This window comes from Tympanuchus pallidicinctus, unplaced genomic scaffold, assembly GCF_026119805.1.
Source record: "Tympanuchus pallidicinctus isolate F22 unplaced genomic scaffold, pur_lepc_1.0 scaffold10, whole genome shotgun sequence".
Classification (NCBI taxonomy): Eukaryota; Metazoa; Chordata; class Aves; order Galliformes; family Phasianidae; genus Tympanuchus; species Tympanuchus pallidicinctus.
In genome coordinates, this window is record NW_026294619.1 from 9,475,963 (window position 1) to 9,501,288 (window position 25,326).

General features: G+C 40.3%; 1 protein-coding gene across 2 annotated transcripts in view; it reads left to right on the forward strand.

The window, feature by feature from the left end:
• The first annotated feature begins 600 nt into the window (after positions 1-600).
• NECTIN3 (nectin cell adhesion molecule 3) overlaps positions 601-25,326 on the forward strand; it is a 59,775-nt gene continuing 35,049 nt past the window's right edge. For both annotated transcript variants that reach the window (XM_052705768.1, XM_052705778.1), the window contains exons 1-2: positions 601-921; positions 22,985-23,323. In XM_052705768.1, the coding sequence (XP_052561728.1) occupies positions 741-921; positions 22,985-23,323 (520 nt within the window). In that variant the 5' untranslated portion in view covers positions 601-740. The remainder of the gene's footprint in view (positions 922-22,984; positions 23,324-25,326) is intronic.

Sequence of the window (25,326 nt, forward strand, 5' to 3'; positions counted from 1 at the left end):
CCTGTTCATCCCCTCAGGACTCCCTCGGTGCTCCGGGAGAAGTTCGTGTCGAGAGGACCAACGCTTGTGGGCACACGCTGAGGGCTTGTGGTGGACCGTGAGGGTTGTGGCGCGATCCCGCCCCGGCGACCCATGAAGGAAGAAAGGAAGGAAGGAAGGAAGCGCCTTTCCCTTCCCTTCCCGCACGGCCTGCCCGCACCGCAACCCTCAGGCGCGGCACTCGGACTGCAGCCGGCAGTTCGCGCGGCACAGCCTCCCCCTTTCCCAGCGGACCGGGCGGGACGGGGGAGGCGGGCAAGAGCCGAGTAGAACCGCCCCTCCCGCTGAGGAGCGCGGCGCCCCCGGCCCGGCTCGGGGCGGCGGCGGGTGGGCGGGCGGGGCGAGGGAGGGGGCGGGGCGGGCCGTACCAACACCCCCCCGGGGGAGGCCGCCCTCACCCCCTCCCACCGGCTCCCGGCGCTCGCCGCATCGCTAACGGGAACCCCCCTTGAGACGGGCGCGGTTCGCGGTGTCTCCGAGTGGGGCGGGAAGCGTGGGGCGAGGCGATTTGCCCCGGGGCGGGGAGGAAGGAAGCGGGGGAGGAGGTGGGAGCCCGCCGGTCCCCCTGTCCCCGCGGCGGGGTGGTGCGGCCCGCTCCGGAGGGCGGGGGGCGGCGCAGCGCTCGCTGCTCGCCGCTAAACGCGCCCGGCGCGGGGAGGCGGTGGCCGGACCTGGAGCGACTCAGCAGCCGAGCCTGGAGTATGGCAGGGATCGGAGCCGCTTCTCGCGTCTCGCCGGCTCCTCTCGGTCCTGGGGAACTTTTTCCAGCGGCCGGTGCCTCCCCGCGGTGGTGGCGGTGGCAGCGGAGACGGCGCCGGGCGGGTTCGGCGCTGCCCCCGGGGTTGGGGCTGCTGGGACTGGTGTTCTCCCGCTTCTGCTGCAGTAAGTGCAACTTTTTCCTTCCCGAGGCGGGGGGGGGGGGCGGAGAGAGAGGAGGAGCGGGGAAACCCGAGCCGCTCCGGGGTCGGGGGCTACGGGAGAGTTGGGGGAAACTTCGTGCGGGATCCCGGCGGGGGGAAAACGGGCCCCGCCGGCAGTGTGAGGACCGTTACTCGCGCGGGCCGCGGCCCCCTCCCGGTTGCCCGCAGCCTCTCTGCGGCGCTGTCTGCTCCGCGGGCGGCGCTGCCCCGGGCGCGATGGGGAAGTTTGTGCGCCGCCGTTCGGAGCGGCGCTTCCCGCCCCGGTGCGTTCCCCGCTGCCTGCGGACGGTGGCGGTCATCCTAGGGGCGGCGCGGGGGTGTCGGTGTCCGTGGGGTGCCCTCTCGTCTCCCCGTGCTGCCGGTTTGCGTCGCTTCCCCTTCACTCGGTGAAGCCGGTGCTGGTTATGGTGTAAGGTGGCTTCTGGCCTCCTTGGGTGCGTGCAACCCGGAGTTGGAGTCGGCGATCCCCTCAGCTCCAGATATCCCGTGTGCGTACGGCTCATCCCCTCCGGGCAGGTGCCGCGGGGCCCTGTACTTCTAGAATCCCCCTTTCACATCCCCCCTCCCCCCGTGCCCTCCCGTTTTGCGGGCACTGAGGAAGTTGAGAACTCAATCACGGCGCGGTTATTCTTTTATTGCATGGGAGCCCGTGTGCGCGGTGTGGTTTTATGGCAGTGGGAGCGGCGGGGTCGTTTTTTTTTTTCTTCTCCTTCAAAAGCACATTGAGAACCGTCGTTCTGCCGTGTATTCCCAACGCGGCAATGAGGAGTTGGCAAGGATGTTTTATTATAGGATGTGCCGTGTCCTTCTCCTCTTGAAGGAAAGAGGAACAAGTTAGGAAGAAGCCTCTGGAGGTTGGTGTGATAAAAATACTGCGAGCAGCCTGCAAGTCGTGCCATCATAAAGCAGCTGTGGAGGAGCTGAGAAATGCTTTTTCAGGGAGGGAGTTGGGGCAGTGCTGCTGCGAGATGGTGCTCTCGCATGGAATAGTCTCCCCCCTCTGGCAATGGTGTAGCTTTCTGAAATAGATGATTATTACTAATTTAAGCCTAAAAACATGTGTTTGCTGAAGAAACTATGTGGAAATTGCATGTGTTCTCTCTATCCCTAAAGAAAGGCGGCTGTGGGAAAGACAGAAGGGTGGGTCTCAGTGTATCGTGGGTTGATTCAGAGGAAGGAAAGCAGTTTGCCAGCGCTTCTTGCTTTGACGGTGAGCCTGTGGCCGTTACAGTTTGTTGAGACTTAATGTGCTTGCATGCTTTTCTGTTGGGCTGAATAACAACTGCAGTGCTTCGTCACGGCACAGGAGTTCTGCATGGCTAGGAGACTGCTCAGGCGAGATCACTGGGATGCTTCCTCCTTAGAGAAGATGAAATGCTTTTTCAGAAGTAGTCTAAAAGTTGAAGCGCTTATGCAGAAATTTCTCTTGTGTTGCGCACAGTGAATATGTCTTGGCTGTGGAGTTAAGTGTCTGTATCAGTGTCTGTCTTATTTTTTTAATGGTTCATGAGCTGTTGTACCACGCTGCTGCAAAAGTAACTGAAACAAGATGTGCTGCCTTACGCTGTGTTTTCTGGAGCTACTTGGCTGAACACTGTAAGAAGTGCTATAGACCCAACTGCTTCTGCTTTGAAGTGCCTTCAACAGTTAAATGTTCTATATGTAAGACTTTTGAGTACTCGATCAATAGCAGACGCTTTTATTATTATTTGCTTGTATTTGTTGCAAATTGTCTCCTATATTAATAAGGTGCCATATCTCAAAAACTAAGATTTGAAGACTTATCTTTCAGAGAGTTGGCAAATATCTTGCACTAGCACATTGCTCTCTCCCTTTCATGAATTTGTAAAGGTTGAGCAAGACCACATAGATCATCTAATCCAAGTAACAACTCATCACTAGCAGGTGTTGGGGTGACTTGTGCTCCTTGGAGGTGAGAAAGCTGGAGCTGCTGGCTTGATATAACCTTGCCAAACTAATTGTGCGTGTAAAAATGTGAAGATAGCTGTAACAATGAAGTTGAGAGCTGTGTCATGTGGCAGCTTACTATTTTAATCTTAATGAGTGTAAATGAGATGTCAGTCCTCCCAGATTGCTTTTGGCATATGTGAACTTGACCGATAACTCTTCAGAACATCTGTCAAAAGTTGGAATGTTGTCTTGAAATAACGCTCTTGAAGCAGAGGGTTTTGATGTGTGATCTGTGGACAGAAGGGGAAATTTTCAAGCACAAGCGACCTGTGGACTGTGAAGTCAGGAGCAGGAGAAGACAGATTTTGGTCAGTATCTTACTGCTTAGGTAACTTTTCTTCCTGCCCCTAAAATTCCCCCCAGTAGTTTTCCTTATCTTACCTGTGACAGTTAGGCAGTATGAAGGGAGAAAAGTCTACGCCAGTGAATGTGGCTTTTGAGGATGCTTGTGTCATCTTGTGTGAGCACACCTGAAGTATGATGAGGTGTTGACAGAACCCAAAACTGCTGATTGTATTTGATCACTGTTCTTTTTTCTCATTGGTCAGTGCTGTTAGTACCTGCAAAAGGCAGAATTGGAAAGAGCACCAGCAAAAAAACCTAGTGGAAAAGCTACAGTATAAAACCAAATTTTTATGAAATCACTTTGACAGTCAGAGGTGATGATTTGATCTGCAATTCCTTAGAGAAATTACCCCCTCAAATAGGAAGGAAAGGAGAGAATGCGTGTGGAATCTGAAACAACTTGTGGATTTTTGATTACAGATAGAGCTGCATTAGTAAACACTGCTCTTTCAGTAAGTTGTTGAGGTGAGTTCCAGAAAACAATGAAATGCCTTTTATGTACATCAAGGGGAAAAGGACAGTGTAGTCTAGAAATTCTTGTTGGAATGGTGGAGAGAGGTGTGTTTTAGTAGATCCAATAAGGCAATGTTAATAGGAGTAAGGATAGCATACAAGGGATTATAATGGTTGCAGAGGATGAAATATTGATCAATTATGTTGTAGGTATGGAGGTGTGAAACTCCTACATGAGGAAGCAGCAACAACTGCGCTGGGACAAGTAACTTACCTCAAGTAGAGGGAGAGATAATCTGGTTTGTTCAGAATCAGTTAAGGTGGAAACAGAGGTTTGTCCAGCTCCTACCTGGGGAGAACTCTATTTAATATGCAGTATACAGTTTTGGAATAGTCCTGAGCTCTGTTCTGTTTCTGTATGTTTGTTATTGAAGAACACTTTTGCAGCATGGTAATTAAACTCATGAAAAAAGGAATGCAAAATAAGTAAAAGTAGATTCTAACATCATAATGGAATATATAATATTGACTTGATTGCTATTTAAATTTTGGCAGATTTTATATTTGTAATGTTTCATGAAGTAGGTCTGAGTTGTTCTACCTAAAAGAAGTGATTATAAAATTTGTATGGACAGGGTGGAAGCAAGTGGTAGGCTTTATATCTGTCAGTGTCAGAGCAATCACAGATTTTAGGATGAATGAAAAGCAAGGATACCAAGTATCATTTTTTGCTTCTGGTGTGCAAGAACACTTCTAAGCTTGTTGAAGTGCAATTTAATGTTATTTTGAGGTGTTAAGGTCTGAACACTGAGTACTCTAAAAGTATTGTGATGGTTGTTTACCCATTAAAGATTGACTCATTTCTTGATTCAGTGCGTTTCTCTTCATTGCCTGCTTAAGTAACTTAATCTTATGTCATGGAATATGAAGATTATGTTGAACAAAGAGGATTCTAGCAGGACTTGTTTCTTGTAAGACTAAGCAACCTTTTCAGAAATAATCAGGTTTAGATTGTCATTTCCCACCCATTTGTGCAGCATTGCTCACAGAGTGGTATTAGGAAACAGGACTGTTCTGTGACAGGAGGAGTGAATTCTGTTGTTGCCTTTACAGAGTATCTGTACCAGCTGATTAGCTTTTAGGTGCTAGTAGCTTTTAAGGTACACAGCCTTGCAGATTTAAGTGCGCTGGCTCAGGAGAGGGCATGGGGGTATTCTATTTTACTAAGTATGTGTGGCTAATGAGAAGATGTTCTTAGAGCCTGCTCAGAAGTTGAAAGCTCTAAATTTTCAATTTTGAAGTCTAAGTTGCAATTTTTGAAACAAAATCCACAGTAAGGCAGCTGAAATACTTGGTATACAAACTGGAAAAAGGTAGTCTTGCTAAGCAGTGAGTGCTTGTAGTGCTCCAAGGAAATGTTGGTGGGGTTTCTTTGAGTTAATTCGGTTATCTATTGGATAGCAGTAGACCTCAGAAGCATTACATATTGTTGCTATAGAGTTAGTCTTGGCCTGCTGTCTTGTAATAGAAGGCAACCTTTGTTGGTTTTTTCATGTGCAAACCAGATTCTCTATTGGAATCTATGACTACAGACTGAGTAGGTAAATCTGAATGAACTGAGAGCCCATATTGGTCCCCATATTTAAAAGAGATTAGAAAAAGGAGGGAATCAATATTTTTCATGGGTAGCCAGTGATAGGGCAAGGGAATGGTTTTACATTCAAGAAGGGAAGATTTAGATTGAATATCAGGTGGAAGCTCACCATAGAGTGAGTGGTGAGGTGCTGGAACAGGCTGCCCAGAGAGGCTGTGGATGCCCCATCCCTGGAGGTGTTCAAGGCCAGATTGGTTGTGGCCCTGGGCAGCCTGGTCTGGTTCTACCAGATCTGGAGGTTGGTGGCCCCACATGTGGTGCAGGGTTGAAACTTAATCCTTGAGGTCCTTTCCAAACCAAGCCATTCTGTGAGTGGGTTGTGTTGTGTGCTTGTGCTGTAATCCTGGTTTATTTCATCTTAAAAAAGCTCTGTGATAAGACTGCTTCTTGCTAGTGCTATTTGTAATCTGATTTCTGCTTTCCAGCTTTGAATGGCTATGTTGTGTTAAAGGCTGTTTAAATGCTTTTTTCTGATGACCACTTAACTTTGTGGCATATAGATACTGATATAGAATTTCTCATGAGGAATTTCCTTAGGACCTTGTAAATGATGCTAACTGGCCAGATTTTCTCAGTTACACTTAAAGAGCAGCTGTAGGTGCAATTAATTAGTTACTCTTATTTTGTTATGTCACTTGTTACAAGGTTTTGTTCTTGTGTGAAGAGGGGGATGGGGGGGGGGGAGTATTTGTGTAAGTAACCTACTTAAAATCAGTTTTTTAATGGAGCTTATTTAGACATCAGTGGCATTCAGTGCCTCAGAGACCATAACCAGGAATATATTTTGTCAAGAGGATGGTGAGTTACTGAATTAGGCACGTGAGAGGTTGATCAAACTTCAGTTTGTAAGCTAGAAGGACTGTAAACACTCTTCCTGTTTTCTGATTAGGAAGCAGAATGATTGAGTTGGAGAGAGCGTTGTGTAAGTCTGGGGAAAAAAATCCAAGAAGAGTTAAGAGAAATGTAGGAATATATGAATGTAGATGAAATAGAGGAAATTAGGTGGGAATGAGATAAACAGCAAATCATGCAGTAATAGGCAACATCAGTGAAAACAATTCTTCCCAGCCTATAAAGGAAGAAGAGACGTAAAAGTTCTTAGCTAAGAGCTTGTCTTCCTCTCCTGGATGTGGAGGGCAAGAAGTGTAAGTGTGGAATAGCAGATGGCAACGTTCTGCAGGTGTGCATAAGTCAGGCTCCTAGGGAACTCATGGCCAGTAGCTACTTTGGGTCTGGAAAAGCTAGGCCTGTGATTGCTGCCACGTGACTTAGCATGTAGTCTTATGGTAAAGAACTTTACGCTCAGCCCAGTAACTTTCAAGTCAAGTTGAAACAAACAACTTCCTGAAGCTATCAAATAGATGAATCCTAGATTTTATTTTTCCTCCATCTTTCTTTTCCATTAATTAGCTTTTAGACTTTGGGCTGCTTCAAATGCTTACTGATAAGCTTGTCAAGTTTGAGTTACTAGTAGAGTGAAAAAATACGAGGAGCAATAAAGCACTTCTTAAATGCTGCTGTCTTCTATCCAGCTCCCAGTGTTTTCCCAAGTGTGGGAAACCAATGCAGTCAAGTTTTTACATCTGGACATTAGCAAGAAGGTCACTGTTGGATTCAGTAGTGGAAATAACAAGCTTTCAGACTCTCCTCTTTAATTACTACTCCATTCTTAAGTATTTTAGTCTTTTCAGCTTTCTCAAGTAGTATTGGAAGTAAAATAATTTTTAATATTGTAATACATAGAATAAGATAGCATGTCCTTACCTTCTCAGAACTAAAGCCAGTCAAATGGTGTTTATCTAGAATTGACTGGAGTACTAGAATTTCTTAGAGCAGTAAATGGCTCTTCCTTATTTGCTGTTCTTGCTGTATCAAATTTTCTTTTAAGATACAGATGATCATTTCCCCCTTTTCTATGTGTCAAAGTTATTTTTAAAGTGACACTTCAAGCTTGTCCTCAGCATCTTCCTGCAGTTAGTCTGAACTTTCTTTCTTAATCCAGTTTTTTATGGGTGTTCTTTACCCCTACCTCTGTTGCTGCTTTACTTGCAGTACCACTCATGTTGCATGTGATTAAGCTGAAAACTAATTATTGTTGGGACAAGCACTGTTATGAACACTATTGGATGAATGGATGTTGGAGATAATATTTGTACTGTACAAATGCACCAGGCAGTCTAAATAGTACTACTTCTGTGCATTAACATTTTTGATGTATTTCTGTTTTCCTAAGATACAGTCTCTTGAAAACAGAAGCAGTATTTCTTTATTAAGGTACGTAAGCATTTATCAGTAGAGCTAAAGAAAATAAACAAGAGAATTTGGCTATGGGCATACTACTAATCATTTCTTATGAGATTTTTGAACACACTGTTGAAAGTTTCAGTGTGTTGTCAGTAGCTGAGATAGCATGGAACAGCCTCCTCTGCTAGCCAGCACATGCAATATAACAACTTATTCAGGATATTGTATGTAGGAAAAAGTTGACTAAAGGTAGGTGGTATTCTGCTGCTTCAGCAGTTTATGGTATCAGGTGTAGTTTAAATGTGTGCACCCAGCTTATGTTTAAGACAACTGTTAAGTTCAGTGAGTATAAAATAGGCTTTTGACTCTTGTGAAATGTCTTGATTATCATTTGATATGTCAATGCTTTCACAAACATCTAATAATTTACATTGCCTTCTGGCAAATAAGAAGTTAGTCTTGTTGAAGAAATTGTTTTGTGTAAATTTCATGTGGGACATTGTAAAAATTCTGAGTGTTCTGTCTCTCAGAAAGAGGTGAGGACTGTAGAACCCAGTGGAAATGCAGAGGAAATTCCCTTGCTTGATAAATCTTGAGCCATTTTGTAATTGTGTTTCCAGAGATTTAAGTGTAGCTGGTATGCTACACTTGGTGTAGGTGTGCTAAGCCCAGTGTAGTTGTAAATAAGGTGAAAACTAAGGGAAGTGAAGAAGAGGAGTTATGGAGTCGCTGTGATTTGAGACTAAACTGTGAAGAGGTGGGAAGTCTGCAGGCTGAAGGAATCATAGAATCACAAGGTTGGGAACGACCTACAAGATCATCCAGTCCAACTGTCTCCTCATCACCATTGCCACCACAAGCACTAAACCACATCACGCAGCACATCATGCAGACGCCTCTTGAACACTGCCAGGGACGGCGACTCCACCACCTCCCTGGGCAGCCATTCCAGTGCCTGACCACTCTCTGAGAGAAAAAGGTCTTCCTCATGTCTGAATGACTGGCAGAAACATCATGGATTTCAGCAAAGACAAACGTGAAATTCTCGGAGGAGGATGAGTTGATGCAGCAACAGAAGTGTAGTGTGTACTGGTGGAAAAGTAGCTTTCTAAGAAAGAGCGTAGGGGTGCTTCTAGGTCAGCGGTGTATGTTTGAGGTGTAAAAGGTGAAGAGCATACTGAGCATAGCCAGTTGAAAAAAGTAATAATTCCCTACTATTCTAAGCTTCTGAAGCTGTACTTGGAACAGCTGAACTTGGAACTTGTGTTCACTTCTGTGTGCTAAGGTACAAGGCAGGTGCCGATGCCTCTGTGCAGGTCCATTAAGGAGACTGCAGTGTGTTGTATATGAAGGGAGACTGAAAGTGAGCGTGTTTTGGTTTTTTTTTTTTGGTTTTTCTTTTCAACCTTTAAAGAAGTCTAAAAGTACGTGGTGGGAGGAAATAACTGCTGGCTGCAGTGGCAGAGTGTGAGGGGGGGAAAAAAAAAGAGTGACAGGAAAATAGGCTTTCCTTAGAGGTGCCCAGGGAAACAGCAAGAGGCAACAGACAATCTACAAGAGAAATTCTAATAGTTATTTATTATTTATTATTTATTATTAGCAATGCTTTTTTTTCTACCACACAAATGAAACATATTGTGTAATATCTGTCCTTGAGGATATTGAGAACCTGACTATGGTATGACAAAGAACATGATCTGACTTCAAAGTTGGCTCTGCTTTGAGTTGGGGATAGGGCTGGATAACTTCCAGAAGTCCCTTGCCTTCTAAAAGAGCCTCATATTTTGTGCATGAGTAGGCAGGAGTTGGTGTAGTGTAGTTGCTAGCCCTTGAAGTAAGGTAGAAGTGCTTAGAAGTCTCTTTCTATTAAGCTTGAGATGTCCAAGTGCAAGTCTGAAACAAGATTTTCTTTTAAAGCTTTTTCACTTGTAGGTTAAGAATTGCTAAAAGCTTACTTGAAGGTTGGTTCTCATTGTTAACCCCTAAAATAAGTAACAGCTTATAAGGGTTGTTTTCACCACTTGATTGTATTTCTTCTGTTAGCTCAGTAAGTAGCCAGTAAGACATACTACAGCTGCAAGTATTACTGGCAGTGTGACAAATACTGAAAATGCACTTTGGCAGTTGCTATAAAGCATTAATTTGCTTGGCTATTACTAACTTTAGCTTACTGTCTTGATGTATATTCTGTCTAAAAAGGGTTAACTTCAGGACTAATTTGCAGTTGAGAATGGCCTCAAGAGCTTCAAGTCAGCGATGTAGGGGGCAGCAGGCATTTTCGTAGCGCTGTAATGTAACTGGTAATTCATCTGATCTTTTCATGAACAGAGAAGATCTAGGTATTATATTTTACAATTTGCTGCTGTTGAATGTGTTCACTTTGTGTTTTATAATAGGATTGCAGTTGTTAACTACTGGCAGATAATGCTGCAACTTTCTAAGTAGGTAGAAAAGCAGAGTCAATGCTTAGATGTCTTCATGAACTTGTGATTTAGCTACTTAATATAGTACAAAATACAGCTTAATTTCTCTTTCCTCAGACCTCTGTTCTTCCTAGAATAGATGTTATATGCCCATAAACTGACAAGACTGTGTATAGAAAGGGAAGGACTGGATGAATAGTTTCCTCCTTAAGGGAACTGGGACTTTCCTGAGGATTGCAAGTCTTGCTCCTTCATCTAGAAAGGCATTGCACGCAGTATTCCTCACCATTTTTTTTTTTAAATGATTTTCTAATCCATGTGGAAGGCAGAGTTATGGGAACAGGGAATGCTGAGTATTTAGAATGCTGAGTGCTTAGAACTGTTGCTATTGCCAAAACTCAATTGATTATTTTAAGAAATTCAGAAATTCTGTTTGTACAGGTTTCTCTGCTAGATTATCCTTAAACTTTCTGGAAGTACTGTGTACTCTCAACACCAAATTCTGCTGGTGTTCTGAGTATTCCACATGCCTAACTCCATTAGTATTGGACAAACCTGTCAGAGTGTTGGTGACTCACCTGTCCTTTGCAAAAAATGTCAACTGAAAGGCATTGGGATAGCTTTTGTTTCTTGCTTAAGAAAGCTTATTAACTTGCTGGCTGCGAACTGGGATTAGTCTTGGTAGGGATATATCTTAAACTGTGATCACAGAACTTCTAATTATCAAATGAAAGAGATTAAAATTGGTTTATGATTTCATTTTATGCTTTAATTTTGTTCTGTGCATCATAATACCTTTGCATTTTGTGTAAAGTGTCACTGGAAGGAATATGATAGGTAATGAGGTTCTTGTAGGTTTTGTAGGCATTTGCTGACCTGATCTGAAGCCTTTGGAGACATCACTTTTGGATCCAGGATGTTGTGGAGAGAATGTCTGGACTTTTGATAACATTCACTGCAGATATCCCTGTGGTCACTAGTGATTCTTTCACAGGTATTCACTGTAAGCATAGAATGACCCTCAGTCATAGAATGATTTAGTTTGGAAGGGACCTGAAGTATCACTTAGTTCCAACTCCCTTTCCTGTGACCAAGGTTGCCACCCAGCAGATCAGGCTGCCCAGGGCCCCATCCAAGGTGGCCTTGAATGCCTCCAGAGATGGGGCATCCACAGCTTCTCTGGGAAGCCTGTGCCATAGCATCGTCACCTTCTGAGTAAATAATTTTTACCTGACATGTAAACTAAGCTTTCCCCTCTCTTAGTTTAAGACCATTCCCAGTTGTCCTTTTACTATCAGACCGTGTAAAAAAAGTTGGATTCCTTCCCATTTATAAGCTATGTTTAAGTACTGGAAGGCTGCACTGAGGTCTCCTTGGAACCTTCTCTTTTCCAGGCTAAACAAGCCCAGCTCCCTCAACCTTTCTTCATAGGAGGGATCTCCAGCCCTCTGATCGTCTTTGTGGTTGTTCTCTGAACCAAGAGTTTGAAGGACATGATGCTTTTGTAATCTGAAGTGCAAACATGAGGGACAAAAAGGAAATAATTCAAGAGGGATGTGATGTGAGAGGCTCTTTTTTTATTTTTTTATTTTTTATTTTTTATTCCCACTTGAGTCAGCACGAAGGATGACCCCATCTCTACTGCCTAGGTGCAAGCACATCCATTGTGGAAAGCAAACAGGATGAATTGTAAATCTGTGCCAAAAGAAGAATATGGCTGGCCAAAAAACATCCAGGAGGTGTTTGGGCTATTCTAAAGACAATTTATAAGCAGGGGAGGGAGCCTCAGTGCTGCCTGATGGGAGGAGATGGCAGAGATGGATCCAGGCTCCCCTTCAGAGATGTGACATGAGAAGAAATAGACATGCTGAAGCATGTGAAATTCTAAGTCAATATAAGAGGAAAAATAGATCTCAAAGGACAATCAGTTACTGAAGCAGATGCACTAAGTGCTAGAAGAATATGATTGTGGTAATAGGCAAAACTTGACTGGATGAGATTCCATATATGAAATAACTTTAAATCATCATTAGAGGTTGTCTGATTTTTCTGACAAGCAGTATATTATGAAGAAACCTGCACCTAGGAGTTCTCATGTTTATGGTAAGGTTTAAAAAAAAAAAAAAAAAGCATTTGTAATGGCATTAAATACCTTTTCTGATTAAGGAGTGGAGATGCTTGGAATCTTGGGGGGGGGGGAAGAAAGTTGGGAGAGTATTTTTCTGACCAAGCCTTCAGTTAGCAGTTACTGCTGTTTGTTTTTTCTAGATTTTCATATGATGGAAACTGTAGTGCTGGGTGGTGCTGGTAGGCAGTGGGATTTCATTCATTATATTTTTTAATTTTTTTTTGAGTTGGAGTTGCCATTACTCACTTGGTATGGACAACAAGTAGATTAGTATAAAGTGCATTGCACAGAATTATGGAGGACCTTAAGAAACAGTGATTGATTAATGGAACAAGTTGGCTGGTATAGATGAATGTTGAGTGATGCAACTGAGGCTGCCTTCATGGAGTGGAGGAGAAGGCTTGCATACGTTATGGCTTTCAAACTATTTTTGAACTTGGAACCAAGATCTTGAGAATGTGATGGTCAGTTCCTTGAAATAGTGGCTTTGCATTATCATTGAAAGGATGTTGGCAGGTAGGGCAACCAGTATGTTACATGCTTACATATAGAAATAGGCTGTTTGTCCAGTCTTCAAATACTGTGTTCAGTTTTGCTCCCTTGGTCTTAAAAGCAAACAAAAAGCAAAAATAAAACACCTTAGGATTGAATAGACTAGATATCAAGAAGAAACTCTTTACTGTGAGGGTGGTGAGATGCAGGCTGCCCAGTGAGACTGTGAATGCCCCCTCCTTGGAGGCATTCAGGGCCAGGCTGGACGGGGCTTTGAGCAGCCTGGTCTAAAGGGAGCTGTCCCTGCCTATAGCAGGGGGGTTGGAACTAGGTGGTCTTAAAGGGCCTTTCTAATCCAAACCATTCTATGAAGTTATTTCAGGGAAAGATCAAGTGTGAAAGTGAGTCCCTATGTTATGCAAATGAAGACTTCTCAGTTGAGGAAAAGAGGTGGGAGAAAAAGGAGAGGAAGGTTTATTGTTGTATCAATGAAATATTGAGTGACTTTTGCTTCTGTCTGTGACTGTTCTTGGTAATTTTTCTTGGATGAGTGCATAAACACAGGTTCTGTGTTATAACAAACTATGCTACTAAGCTGCTGACTCGTGAGAAACTACACATGAAGTGAATGGAAACAGTTGCAGTACAGGTCTGCCATCTTTATCAAATATCGTACCTTTTTTGCAGTGTTTCTCGTAATGATAGGAAATTGAGACTATGGAGATGGCGTCAGTGCTTTTTAACCTTTATGAGCATACTCGGTAATATAAACATTCTTATTTGGCAGTGTATGTAATTCAGGACATCTCTTGGGTTGCCTTCCCTGAGAACAAAAATGAGTTCTTGCAGTGCTTTCTTGTAGGTAATATGTGAGGTGTTTGAACATGCTTTGTTTGCTTTGAGACTCCCTAAATGGCTAATACCTGTAGTACAGCGTTCAAGGTGAATTTCAGATCAATCTTAACTGGTGCTACTCAGAGCTGAGTGTTTACATGAAATGTTCCAGAGTGGCACTTGCAATTCTTGAAAATAACTACCATACATGTAAACTTGCTGTAATTTCCAGCAATCCCCTCTTACTTGTATTTGTTCCTGCTGACTACTGTTTTAATTTGGCCCCGTTAGAATTTGGAGTTCTATCTTATTTCTTTAGACTGACTGAGAAAGACTTGTTATGTGCAACTTAATGTGTGTGTTTTGTCTCTAACATGGTTTCCTGGCAGCCCCACAAAGATACAGAACAGAGGCACAACATTACTTCTGACCTTCCTTTGTATTTGTTAGCATTTCAGTTTAAGCTAGATGCCACGTAGGAGAACCTCAGCCATTGCCTTCTGGTTGGTTTGTCAGGGCTGTTAACTCATGCTCCTTTAAAAGGTTTTGAAGATGTAGAAGTACTTAGACATTGCCATCAAATGAGTAGTAATGTGAAGAACTTCCCTTGTAGTTCCACTTGCTTTTTATTTAGTATTTGTACCTAAATGCTATACCTGAGATTAAATCATTTTAAAATGGGACTATGAAGTATTCATTTCTTGGGCTGGAAATGGAGTACACAGCTACAACAACACTCTTATTAGTGTATTTGAGGGAGCAGGACTAAGGATCTTTTCCTCTAGTTAAAGATCTTTTCCTCTAGTCCTGCTTTTGAGCCTGACTCAGTTCCTGGAAAAAGGGTGTTTTGTTTTGCTTGTTCCTCTTTAAAAGTGGTGGAATAGGAAGTTTTGCCTGTTTTAAACTGAGGTTGGAATGTTTATTGTGGAAGAACATACAGCTGCCTTGTAGATTGCCTCAGTCATTAGTTTTGTAAATATCTGAATGCTTAGTATCAGTAAACACAAGTGTCTGAATTTACAGTATACTAACATACACAGAAGACAATAGTTCAGGAGTGTGTTAAGCAGACAGTGAAGTTAATGTAGTTTAAGTTGAAATTCCAGAGCAAGTTTTCAAGTTGCTGGGGCTCTGTAAACATTATTTATGAGTAGTTGAACTTAAAGCTTTAACCTTATAAAATTGGCTTACTGAGAATGTCCTTGACAACTCAATTTGAATCATGAGCTTAACCTTTTTTTAAGAACTTAGCTAGTTTCTTAGATTGTGTTTAATTTTCTACTGCCTGATACAAAAGATCTTCAGACTGTGATAGAAAGCAGTATAAAGGGCTGTATGAGGAGTTAGTGTAACTTGTGCTTCTGCTTTAGTTTTGTGTGAAGAAAAGCCCTGTGAAATAAGAATGGTGGCTTAGATGTGAACTTCTATGACTGTGTAAGTTGAGACATGTTATGTTAAATAGTTTAAAATGACTTGGTATTTCTTTGGAGTAAAACAGCACTTAGCAGTAGGTTACTTTGCTTCCTGCGATGGAAGATATTCATCTAATGAACAAAATACTTCATGAGTTAGTGAGTGCTAGAGAGGTGTATAACTGTTATAACTGTATAACTTGCTGACGTGGGGGAAAAATATTAGATCAAGGTCATCAAGTCTGTATACGAAGCTATTTGTACAGTAGGAAATGTTTTTTGTCCAGTGTTGCATTATCTGGCCTTCTGAAAGGAGGGAATGAAGGAGCTGCTAACACCAGTCTCTTGGTACAGTGGTGTGGTGCATTGTCAGCTCTATTCTTAGGAGCAGAAGGTGGAGGTTCAAAGTAGCTACAAATTCTTCAGAACATTTTGTGGTAATATTTAACTGAGAGTTTGTCTCTTGAGCTACACTTGTCAATTAGATGTAACGTTCCCCTTTTTGTTGTAGCCCTTGTAAGCATGTGGGCTGTAGTTCCTAGGGAGTGCTGCTTACATGTTGGAATTAAGACTGGAGTTAAGTTTGGTTCCGATTATAGATAAAACAAATGAACATTTAGAACTTAATCTACACACTTGAAAGTGAAGAATGTGGATAGCTGCATTAGTGCTGATACATCAGTGCTGTAGGAGAGATCTAGGAATATGCCTTATTTTCAAAAGCTTGGGGTCCTTTGAACCCTATTAAAATGAAAGGGGGGAGGGGGCAAAATAGCTAGTGAAGGTAGATGAGGGCAGAGTGAATTACTTTTGCCTTAACCCAGTACTTTTTCTCCTCTATGCCAAATTTCCAAGTCTTTGTCTTATAGTAGACATTTCCATGTGTATTGCACTGTTCTGATCAACATTGAGCAAGGTTTAAGAATTCTTCAAAGACAGAAATAGCATGTATTTTCTTTTTTTTTTTTTTTTTTTTCAGAAAAATCTTCAAAAAGAGGAAGGTGAACTTAGGTAATGCACATAATGGTCATAGAAGTCTACCTCATCCTTCATTTCTGCTCTCTACCTACCTTGTTGAGGGGAAAAAAAAAAAAAAACCAAAAAACTTCACTTACAGAGTAGCTTTCTGCTTCAAGCAAGGGGTTGTGACAAAACAAGTGATGCTGAAAGAGGAATAAAGTTATGTTAAAATAGTAGCTCATTGGTCTGCATTTCAGGGCTTTATTTTTCCTGAGGACGTGGTTAACAATTTGAAACACAAGCTGATGTTGAAAAATTTTGTGCTGCCTTAGTTCTGATCTTTTTTTGACGTTGTACTTTGTGTTCTTTATACTGAAGATGTGCACAGACTTCTTCCCAACAATTTAAACATATAATTTTATAAAGCCTCAAGTGGTGATTTCAGGCTTACTTTCTGTAGAGTCCTTAAGTGCTTTGAATCTCTAGCTAAACAAATCTTAAAACGCCACCAGAATGTGTGGCTGTGCTATCGTTGCCCCTGTTATGTTGCTACTTGTGATTGACTAAACAAAGGATAACCCGGTGTGGGAAGCTGGTTCAGAAAAAAGTGACTTTTTAATTATTTTCTAGAGCGAGCTTTCATAGGTAGCTGATAAACAGTGATGCAGTGGGGGAATGACTGGAAGAATGAAACTGGTCTTTCTCATGTTAGCTGAAATTAGGCTGACCTCATGATGTTTAGTCTGACCTCAAAACTATTCTGTGGTAAGTTTTGCTGACGTAGCAGCTTGGTGTCACTGAAATAGGATGTCTTTATTGTTTTGCTCTACTCTTGACTTCAGATCTTGTTTAGCTGCTCCATGTGTTAGTGGGTGCTAAAGCAGGATACATCCTTAACTTTCTGGATAACTTGCTGATGTGGGGAGAAACTGTAGGTTTTCTGGTCTTGTAGTGTTTGAGTCTACTGTCTTGTGCAGCCAGTTGAAAGCTAATGCAGAATAAGTGGCTAGCAAGTGGCAAGGTTGTCTCTCTTCCTTAGAGTCAGACTACTAAGTAATAGGCCACTGTTCTATAACAGATTAAATGAAAAATGAGCATTTCTGTAATTGTGTATGACCATTCCATATAGAAACATCTCTATTCTGTTTATGAATAACAAAGTTGGAAATGTGGAGACTAACCTCTAATGTAATGGCATGAGCACTTTGGTGTAACGATTGCTGTACTTTCATGACCCTATTGTCTGTCTTTTTTTTTTAACTGATAGGAATTTTAAGAATTATCAGCTTTTGTCATCATGGTCAATATTTGGTAGCCTCAAGTTCTGTGGCTCCTAAAACTAAAAGGAAGTTATAGATTCTTTAAGCAGCCTGAAACTGGAGAGTTGTTGAACTGAATGTGAATTTTAATTTTAAAATTCAGTCAAGGCTTTCTTTTATCTTGGTTTAAACATATCCAGACACAACTAGGTTATGCAACTTGGTCTAATACACTTGCAGCACTGTGCCTTGAAATCTGTCCTCAATTTAAATGTGATACCAAATGTGATGGGAAGAATGAAGAGAGATACTGCAGCTTGTTTGGAAAGGGAGCAGTGTCAGATCTCAAAGGGCCAAAGTGCTCTTCCAGAAGGTATTTAAACAAGGAGTTTATGCTTTCTGTTCCTGCTTTCACAAAGGAGCAAGTCCATAGCTTCAATTTTGCAGTGATGTGCATTTTGAGACTTCAGTCTGAGGTAGGACAGTCCTGGAGTATTATTAAGTATAGAACCATGAGTAGTAAAGTAATACTGATTTGTAAGTCCTCAAAGGTTGTAAAACTGGAGATCAAAGGGTCTGGTAGTTTGAGAAGCTCAGTTGATTGTCAGTTCCTGCATGTGTCTTAAGAGTTATCTGTGAAGTAGATTGAGAGGCTTACTAGCATGCTTACAAGTAGACTGGGGAAGTGGGTACTTCAAGTTGTAGATCAGTTTTGGGGGAAACTCAGCTGCTTAAATACTGTTGGTTTTAGAGGCAGGGTAGTTTTGTGCTAGACATGAGGTAATCTGATCAGCATGGGTCAGTACTGGAAAACATTACTGACAATCTCTAACTGATCAGAACAAGGTTAGCTCTTGGTCTGTTGCCTGTGCAGCCTAAATAGTAGGAAGAACACTCATTAAAGGATGAACACGGAGGCAAAAGTCTAGCTAGCAAGAGCACGTCTGACTGGTGCAAACAAGGGGTTTTCCAACACTTGTGCAGGCCAAATGATGCAATTGCTTTGAAAACTTTTGCATTAACAGCATTGGATGCCATCTCACAATAAGATACTGAAGAAATTTTTTGTAACCCACCAGTAGAGGTTATCAATTTGGTAGTGTCTTCAATTAGATGAGTTGCATGAAAAAATCCTGTGCTCAAAAGACATCCTGGAATGTGCAACTTGTCAGTGTGTATGATTGAGGAAATCAGAAGGGAGATAGAAAAGGAAGTAATGAGTGAAAAGAAAACTTATCTGCAACAGATTTGAACATAAAGAATAAACACAGTAATATTTGGATTTGAGCTGAGAGTTTGCAAATCAAGATCTCAGTTTGAATACTAATTTTTTCTTTAGGGATGGTGAAAATCCAGCATTTCAAGTGTGCAAGCAAAGAAGGTCATATTTCAGTCTTAAGTTTTGAAAGGAGAATAGCTAAACTAAAACACTGTGTCTTGTGTGTGGGTATCTTGGATTTAATTAAGGAGATTAAAGAAATGTGGTCTTAAAGTGACTTGTGCATTATAAGCTTCTAAAACTGTGTTTTGGAGTAGACATGTGACTTGCTCACTATTTAGCTACAGTCTTTGAGCAAAACAAATTCTTGAATGAAGGTATTTGTGTCAAAGGAAATACCAACCTTTAATGAAGAACTTTGGAGTCATGGAGAGCCCTGAATATCAACATAGTAATTAACTTGCTAGTTTAAACTCTTACCTTGATTGTTCAGCAACCAAAAGAAGTTAAATAATGATAACCAGAGATATGAATGCAGATAGACCATGTGGTTGTTTTCACCTGGGTTTGGGAAGGACAAAGTAGGCTTTACAGATACGAAAGAGGATGATTCTGAGAACTTCCAAAGTAATATTTAAAGAAGTGATTTCTTGGCCTAGGAGAAACTGCAGCAAAGAATGCTTGTTGATTCTAATAAACTCTAATGAGTAATTGCTTCCATTACCTCTATGCAGTCTGTTTGGGAGGCAGCCTACTGGTTTATTTAACAAGTTTTATAGCTATCCTAAGCATAGTATCAAAACATCAAGTGATGCATATAAGACTTAGGATGGCATACTTCAGAATCTTTTCAGTTGACTTCAATAAACTGTCTTCAGTATGCATACTCTGTTTTAATCTGTTCTGTAAACAGAGAAGGTGAACAATAAGAGCTTCTGATACCTTTAAGTGCTCTTTGACAGTAACTTGGATGTGTGATTGTCTTCCTTTTAAATTATTTTAAAACGTGTTGCTTCAGTAAGACTTGGGATTTCTTGCATGGAAATGCTTGAGGTAGTGTCAAATCTGAGTTTCTGTGGTTAACGCAAGTTGCCTGCCAGTAGGCAGTAGAACATCTTCACTAAACAAAATTTATGACTTTCTTAGTTGCTTTGATTCATTTTACTGGAAGTGCTATTTTCATTTATTTTTTTTCTCTTCAGCTAAGAGGAGATGGACATCATCAGATAATAACCTTAAAAGAATAGGAGGGGAAATACTGTCGGCAAGGAACTTAAGACCCTGAACAGTTATGAAAACATTTAGTGACAAATAAAAGTGGGCCAGAACCTTGAGGTTTCTGAAGTATGAGAATAGAATCTGTGTGATTCTTGTCTACTCTTATTTGTCTTTTAGTACTGAGAATTAAACTGGTGTGCACATGATCATCAGTGGATCATTACTACTTTAGGGAACCATGTAAGAAATGACTTAAAGTTAAGTTCATATGATAAAGACCTCTTCCTTTATCTGTAGTTTTGTCTGAAAAAGTTTTGCATGACACTACAGTGTTTTCAAACCTCAGTGGTATCTAAAAGCTGCTTTCAGAATTTGGCTTTTGGCAATTAATGAAAGTTACAATTGCTTGAAATATGAAACTATGTGTAATATCCTCCTCGTGATGAAGTAACTGAAGTCTGGTTTTCCTTCATGAGTTGTTACTTTGTTGGGAGCAGAGAGTCCCGTGCACTCTAACTTTTCTTTCATGTTCTGCTCAGACCCAGCATTCAAACACTATCAAGACTATTTAGATGAGAAACACTTAGTTTCTCATGTTTTAACAGTTTTCCATTAAAAGGCTCAAAACTTCCAGTGCAACTGTATGCCTTGTTCCATATAAGGTTATTAGATATATTCCTAAAATCATGGATTAACTGTCAGGTTTTGGGTGACTTGTTTATAATGATGAACCTTGTTACAATTGAAGAGAGCCTGCTGGTTTCCCTGGGACTCAGTATTCTCAGTCATGAAAACATGGAGCGTGTCCAAAGTAAATGCATGCAGACTCTTGCTGTAAGATGGTTGTTTGCAATTGAAGTGAGTGACAATCTACAGTGAAAGTTGAATATTGTGTTTGATAATGCACGTGGAAGTACAAAGAGAAGTTTTGTGCTGGATTGTACTGAGCAGTGTATTGCTGAGTCTGGAAAAGAAGAAAAAGCCTTGTATGTGAAATCTCTAGAACAATTTTAATAGCAGAACTGGATTAGTATAGGTGAGTTGGTCTTGCATTTGGAGTTAGAATGTGTCAAAAGACAAAATAAATGTAAAATTGAGGGCGATGTTCTGTTGGCTCTTTTCATGGAACAGGTAAATGAAGAACAAAATATAACTGATGAATGTTCTGTGGCTGGAGCTCTATTTGAAGTATCTTCCTGAAAGCCTTTAAATCTTGAGAGCAGCAGCAACAAAACTTCACTGCTGAAAATATCTGTGCAATCAATATAAGAAATGACACAGTGTTCTATGTGCACAAATGAGCTGTTAGAAGTACTAGTAGTAAAAAAAAAAAAGGGGAGTTCCTTTTCACTACTCCAAAGGAGTGATGGCTGGTTGAGTACCAACATGTAATATGTATTTTCCTAAAGTGCCATGGTCATCTTTATGTAACTAATACCTCTGATTATTAGAAGTAGACTTAACAAAAAGAAAAATCCTGACAAAACAACAAAAAATCTTAACCCAATTTAAATGGAGACAAAACAGCTTGTTTGCTACCAAGTAGAATGACTTTTTTTTTTTTTTTTAATGCTGCTGGAAGTCTAAGCAGCTTTCATATAACTTCAGGTGCTTTTCTGTCTCAGTAGTTTGTTACAGTTAATACTGCTGATCATTCTGTTGGTCTTCAGTACAGAGTAAGATTCAGTGCAGACTAGAAATCATGAATGGGTAATTTCTGAACAAAATTATTTTCTTACATTAATGGCAGTACAGGTATGTATATTCTGAAATACATTAGTTTATATTTTGAGATTTCAGAAATAAAGTGTGAGCTTTATATATAAGGTAAAAATTGTTATCTTTCACTTTCTAATATTTTACTTCATGCTTAGATGTAATGACAAGTTGAGAAAGATTTGAAGAAAAGTTTCAATTAAGTGTTTGCATAGGCACTTCAGAAAGGGCAGCATTCTGGGTGCTGCATGTTGGTTACAAAGGTGTGGAAAGAGTAGAGAGAACATTCTTTCATTACTTGTAGATTAAAAGTACTGAATATTCTCTTCTTGAGAGTTGTTTTATTGCCGTTTTGAGATTTCTGACTACTTTTTCCCTTTACCATCCTTTCCCAGTGACTGACCTATCAACTGTCTTGATTTCTAGATATGTTTTAGTTTAATTTATTTGTGCTACTCAGTGTTTTCATAGAATTCCTGACTAATGTCAGTAGTATACCGAAAGAAGTCTTTATCTGAATCTTTTAATTACTTGTTTAAATTACTTCGTTGACTTAGCTATGACTTGAGCACTGAGAAATTGTTGGGAAATAGAATCCTTCCAAGGATGGATTCGCGTATAGGTGTATAGATGGTTTGGTTTTTTTTTTTTTTCCAGAAACAGGATTTCTATTTTATAAAGGCTTATTGACCAAAATGGTGGTTATTGTATCCATTTGAATGACTTCTTTGCATGTGAAAACTGGGCTATTAAAAGTTGAGCTGTTACTGAGAAAGTTAATCAAGGTATAGTCCAGGTTTGACAAGAAAAATTGAAAAATGCCGAGTAGTTAAAATAGTGCCTTTAGAACTTGATTCAGTAAAAATAAACTGTGAACTAAGACTTTGCGGCTTCGTTTCATTAGTTCACTTGAAGAATGGATGACTGAAGTTGCTGGAGCATCTGTTTAGCAAAAGAAGTTGAACCTGTGGTTTAATGTACTTTGCGTGGTTAGAAACTACGTTGTCTGGTGGGTTTCTTTCATGAAAGGAGGTGATGTGTGACTGAGCTTGAAGTGCTGTTGCTACTTTTGAAAGTACTGAAGGCCTTAAACAGAAATCAAATCTGCTATGAAGACATAGCACCACAGTGTAGGACAAAAATTGCATTTGTATGATGATGCTTATCTTCATTAGGATCTAGGATCTGTAGGCATCATAGGTGATAAAAGTCTTAAGTTATGCCTTTCTTGTTAGGAGGTCTTCATTAGCATTATCTCAAGAAAGCAGAAGTAACTGAAGTATTTAAATTTTTACCTTTTTGCTCTAGATCAGTAATCAAGCTGCAAAAATACCATGTTGGAATATTTTCCAGTAACCATGAATGTATATCGTGCTTATAACTAGTTAACTTCCTGGAAAATCAGTATACTAGTTACGTGATCTTCATGTTGCTTGATATAGTGCTGATGTTGACATCTGTGTTCTCAGGTATGACTGATCTGTATCCACCTTGGTTTTCTCCTAAGGCAAGCTTTTGTAAGTTCAAGCTGTGTTTCCACATGGCTGTGGATCAGGTAAAAGAATATGGTTTTTCAGAGGAAAGTAGGAGTTCTCTTCGTAAAAGGTAAGCTAAATGATGAAGAGTTAATGTGAAGACCTTCTTATGTACCAACTAATACTTCTGTGGTGGTGTTTTTTTTTGTTTTTTTTTTTTAGGTGCCTTAGCTGGACCAGTTGTTGATCCACATGTGACAGCAGTTTGGGGGAAGAAGGTTGCACTGAAATGCATAATTGATATAAATGAAACAATAACACAAGTTTCCTGGGAGAAGATCCATGGTAAAATCTCAGAGACTATTGCTGTTCATCATCCTGAATATGGAATTTCTATTCAAGAAAAATACCAAGGAAGAGTGTCATTTAAAAACTACTCACTTACTGATGCAACAATCATCCTAAAAAATGTAAGCTTTTCTGATGCAGGAGAATATATCTGTAAGGCAGTTACATTCCCTCTTGGAAATTCACAGTCGTCAATAACTGTAACAGTATTAGGTAAGTAAACTTAAGGAAAAGAATTGAAATTAGTAGCATCAACTTATTAATATATTGCTTTTTTTGGACAATGATTTTTAGAATTTAGACTTGGAGACAATACTGATTTTAGGGATCTGTGTGTGTGCTTGCTGAAAAGCTGTTGAAGACAGTGTTAGTCTTCATTACCTTCTAAGTTTGCTGTTAGTATGGTAAGTTAATGACATTGGTTGGGTTTGTAATATAAACTGTTAATTAATAATATAAATAAAAAAAGTCTACACCTTGCAAGTGTAAAGTAGAATTATTCAGACTATTTCTGGGAATTCAAGCCCTTGTATAGTCATGTAGTTATCTGATGTGAAACTTATATGAAACTTGAACTTAAAAAGTAATTTCATCTACCTCACTGAGAATTGTGTTGTTGTGCTTGTGTTCCGTTGGATGGACCAGTACTGAATACCAGGTTAATTTAGATAGCTGTGCAATATGAAGTAAAACAATTACTTTGGCCTAATGACTTAACTGTTTGTCATAACTTTTATCTTCTAACAGTCAAGTTATTTATATATCCCTTGCAGGTAGTAAAGTGCTGTTTTGTTCAGCAGAGCTGACCTTCAGTGTCTCTTTCTGTACATAAGTTTTGATTTTTAGGATATTCTTGGTTTCTGGTGTCTTCCAAAATAGTAGAATGCCCTATGAAATAAATCAGATGGATCTAACATAGTATGTGAACTGACTTCCACCACAAGGTGGGGCAAAATAGATGCATCAAAGCAACTGATTTAATCCAATTTAATATCATTAACTTCTTTAAGGAAGCTTTGTTTGATACAAAACACGTAGTCTTCTGATTCTTTCCTGCCTCTATTTCACCTGTTACTATTTTTGTCTGTGACAAGCAGTTACGTCCATGGTTACTAAAGCAGTCTCTCAGCTTTTGGGTTCATTTCTATCACTAAACACTGGGAGGTTCTCATTGCTATCCCTCATCTCTTCTGTTTAGTCTTAGTCTGATTTTTTGATTTTTTTTTTTTTTTTTTTTTTTTGCACCTTACTAGTAGCTATTTATTTTTGCCCCATTGGATCTTGTTGTTTGAAGCACGAAGAGTCCCTGCAACTTGGAAAGCAAATCCATGGTTTGTGTGCTCATTGTTCTACATCTGAAAATGTAGGACTGCAGTGTGCTTAATAAGTTGTATACAACAACGTTTGTTAGAATAGATGAAGTATAGTATGTCAGGTGTAGTGCTCTTGGTCATGGCTTTTTTCTTAATGATGTAGATAGCTACTGGGAGTTATAAGCCTGTCAGTGGCGTGGTGTCAACCTCTGAACTTCAGAACTTCAACCAATTCTTTCCAAGTTAGTAACAAACATGCATATTTGAATAGTAAATGTTCAGCAAAATACAAGCTGAATGGAAGTGGGATAGGGGTATTAGGAGGATTAAAAAAACATATAGGTCAAGCCTCTCCTGACGGAAGTGAATCTAAATATTTTTCTTCCTTTAATTTGCAGTCTTAACTGCTTGCTTTTCCATCCTGGTTAGCAGGTGCTTAGCTTATACATAGAGCTGGGTAAACTGGGATTGACTGCCTCAATGTTTTCTGTTCTTCTGACAGTTTTTTGCTACAGAGTTATCTAGAGTTAATCTAGAGTTAAGTAGTAAAAGCAATAGGGGAGTGGTGTTTTGTAGTGGTCTTTGGGGTTTCAGTAGCTTGAATTCAACAACAGAAGCTCAGGTCTGTTTTAAGACATAGAATAGCTCCAATCAGAACTTAAAGCTGATTAAGTCACATCAGGATTTTATTTTGACTGTTTTCCTGCTGTTCTAAAAAACTGTCCCATGAGTAATGAAAGTCCAGCTGAGGTTGAAACTGGTTATTTCCAGTAGAAACATCACCTTTTTACCTCCTGGTTCCTATTTAGTAAGGAATTGATTTGCTTACTGTATATAGCAGGCACATTAATCTAGTAATAGGTGCTATTAAAATGTAAAACAGAGGGACTGAGGAAAAAAATA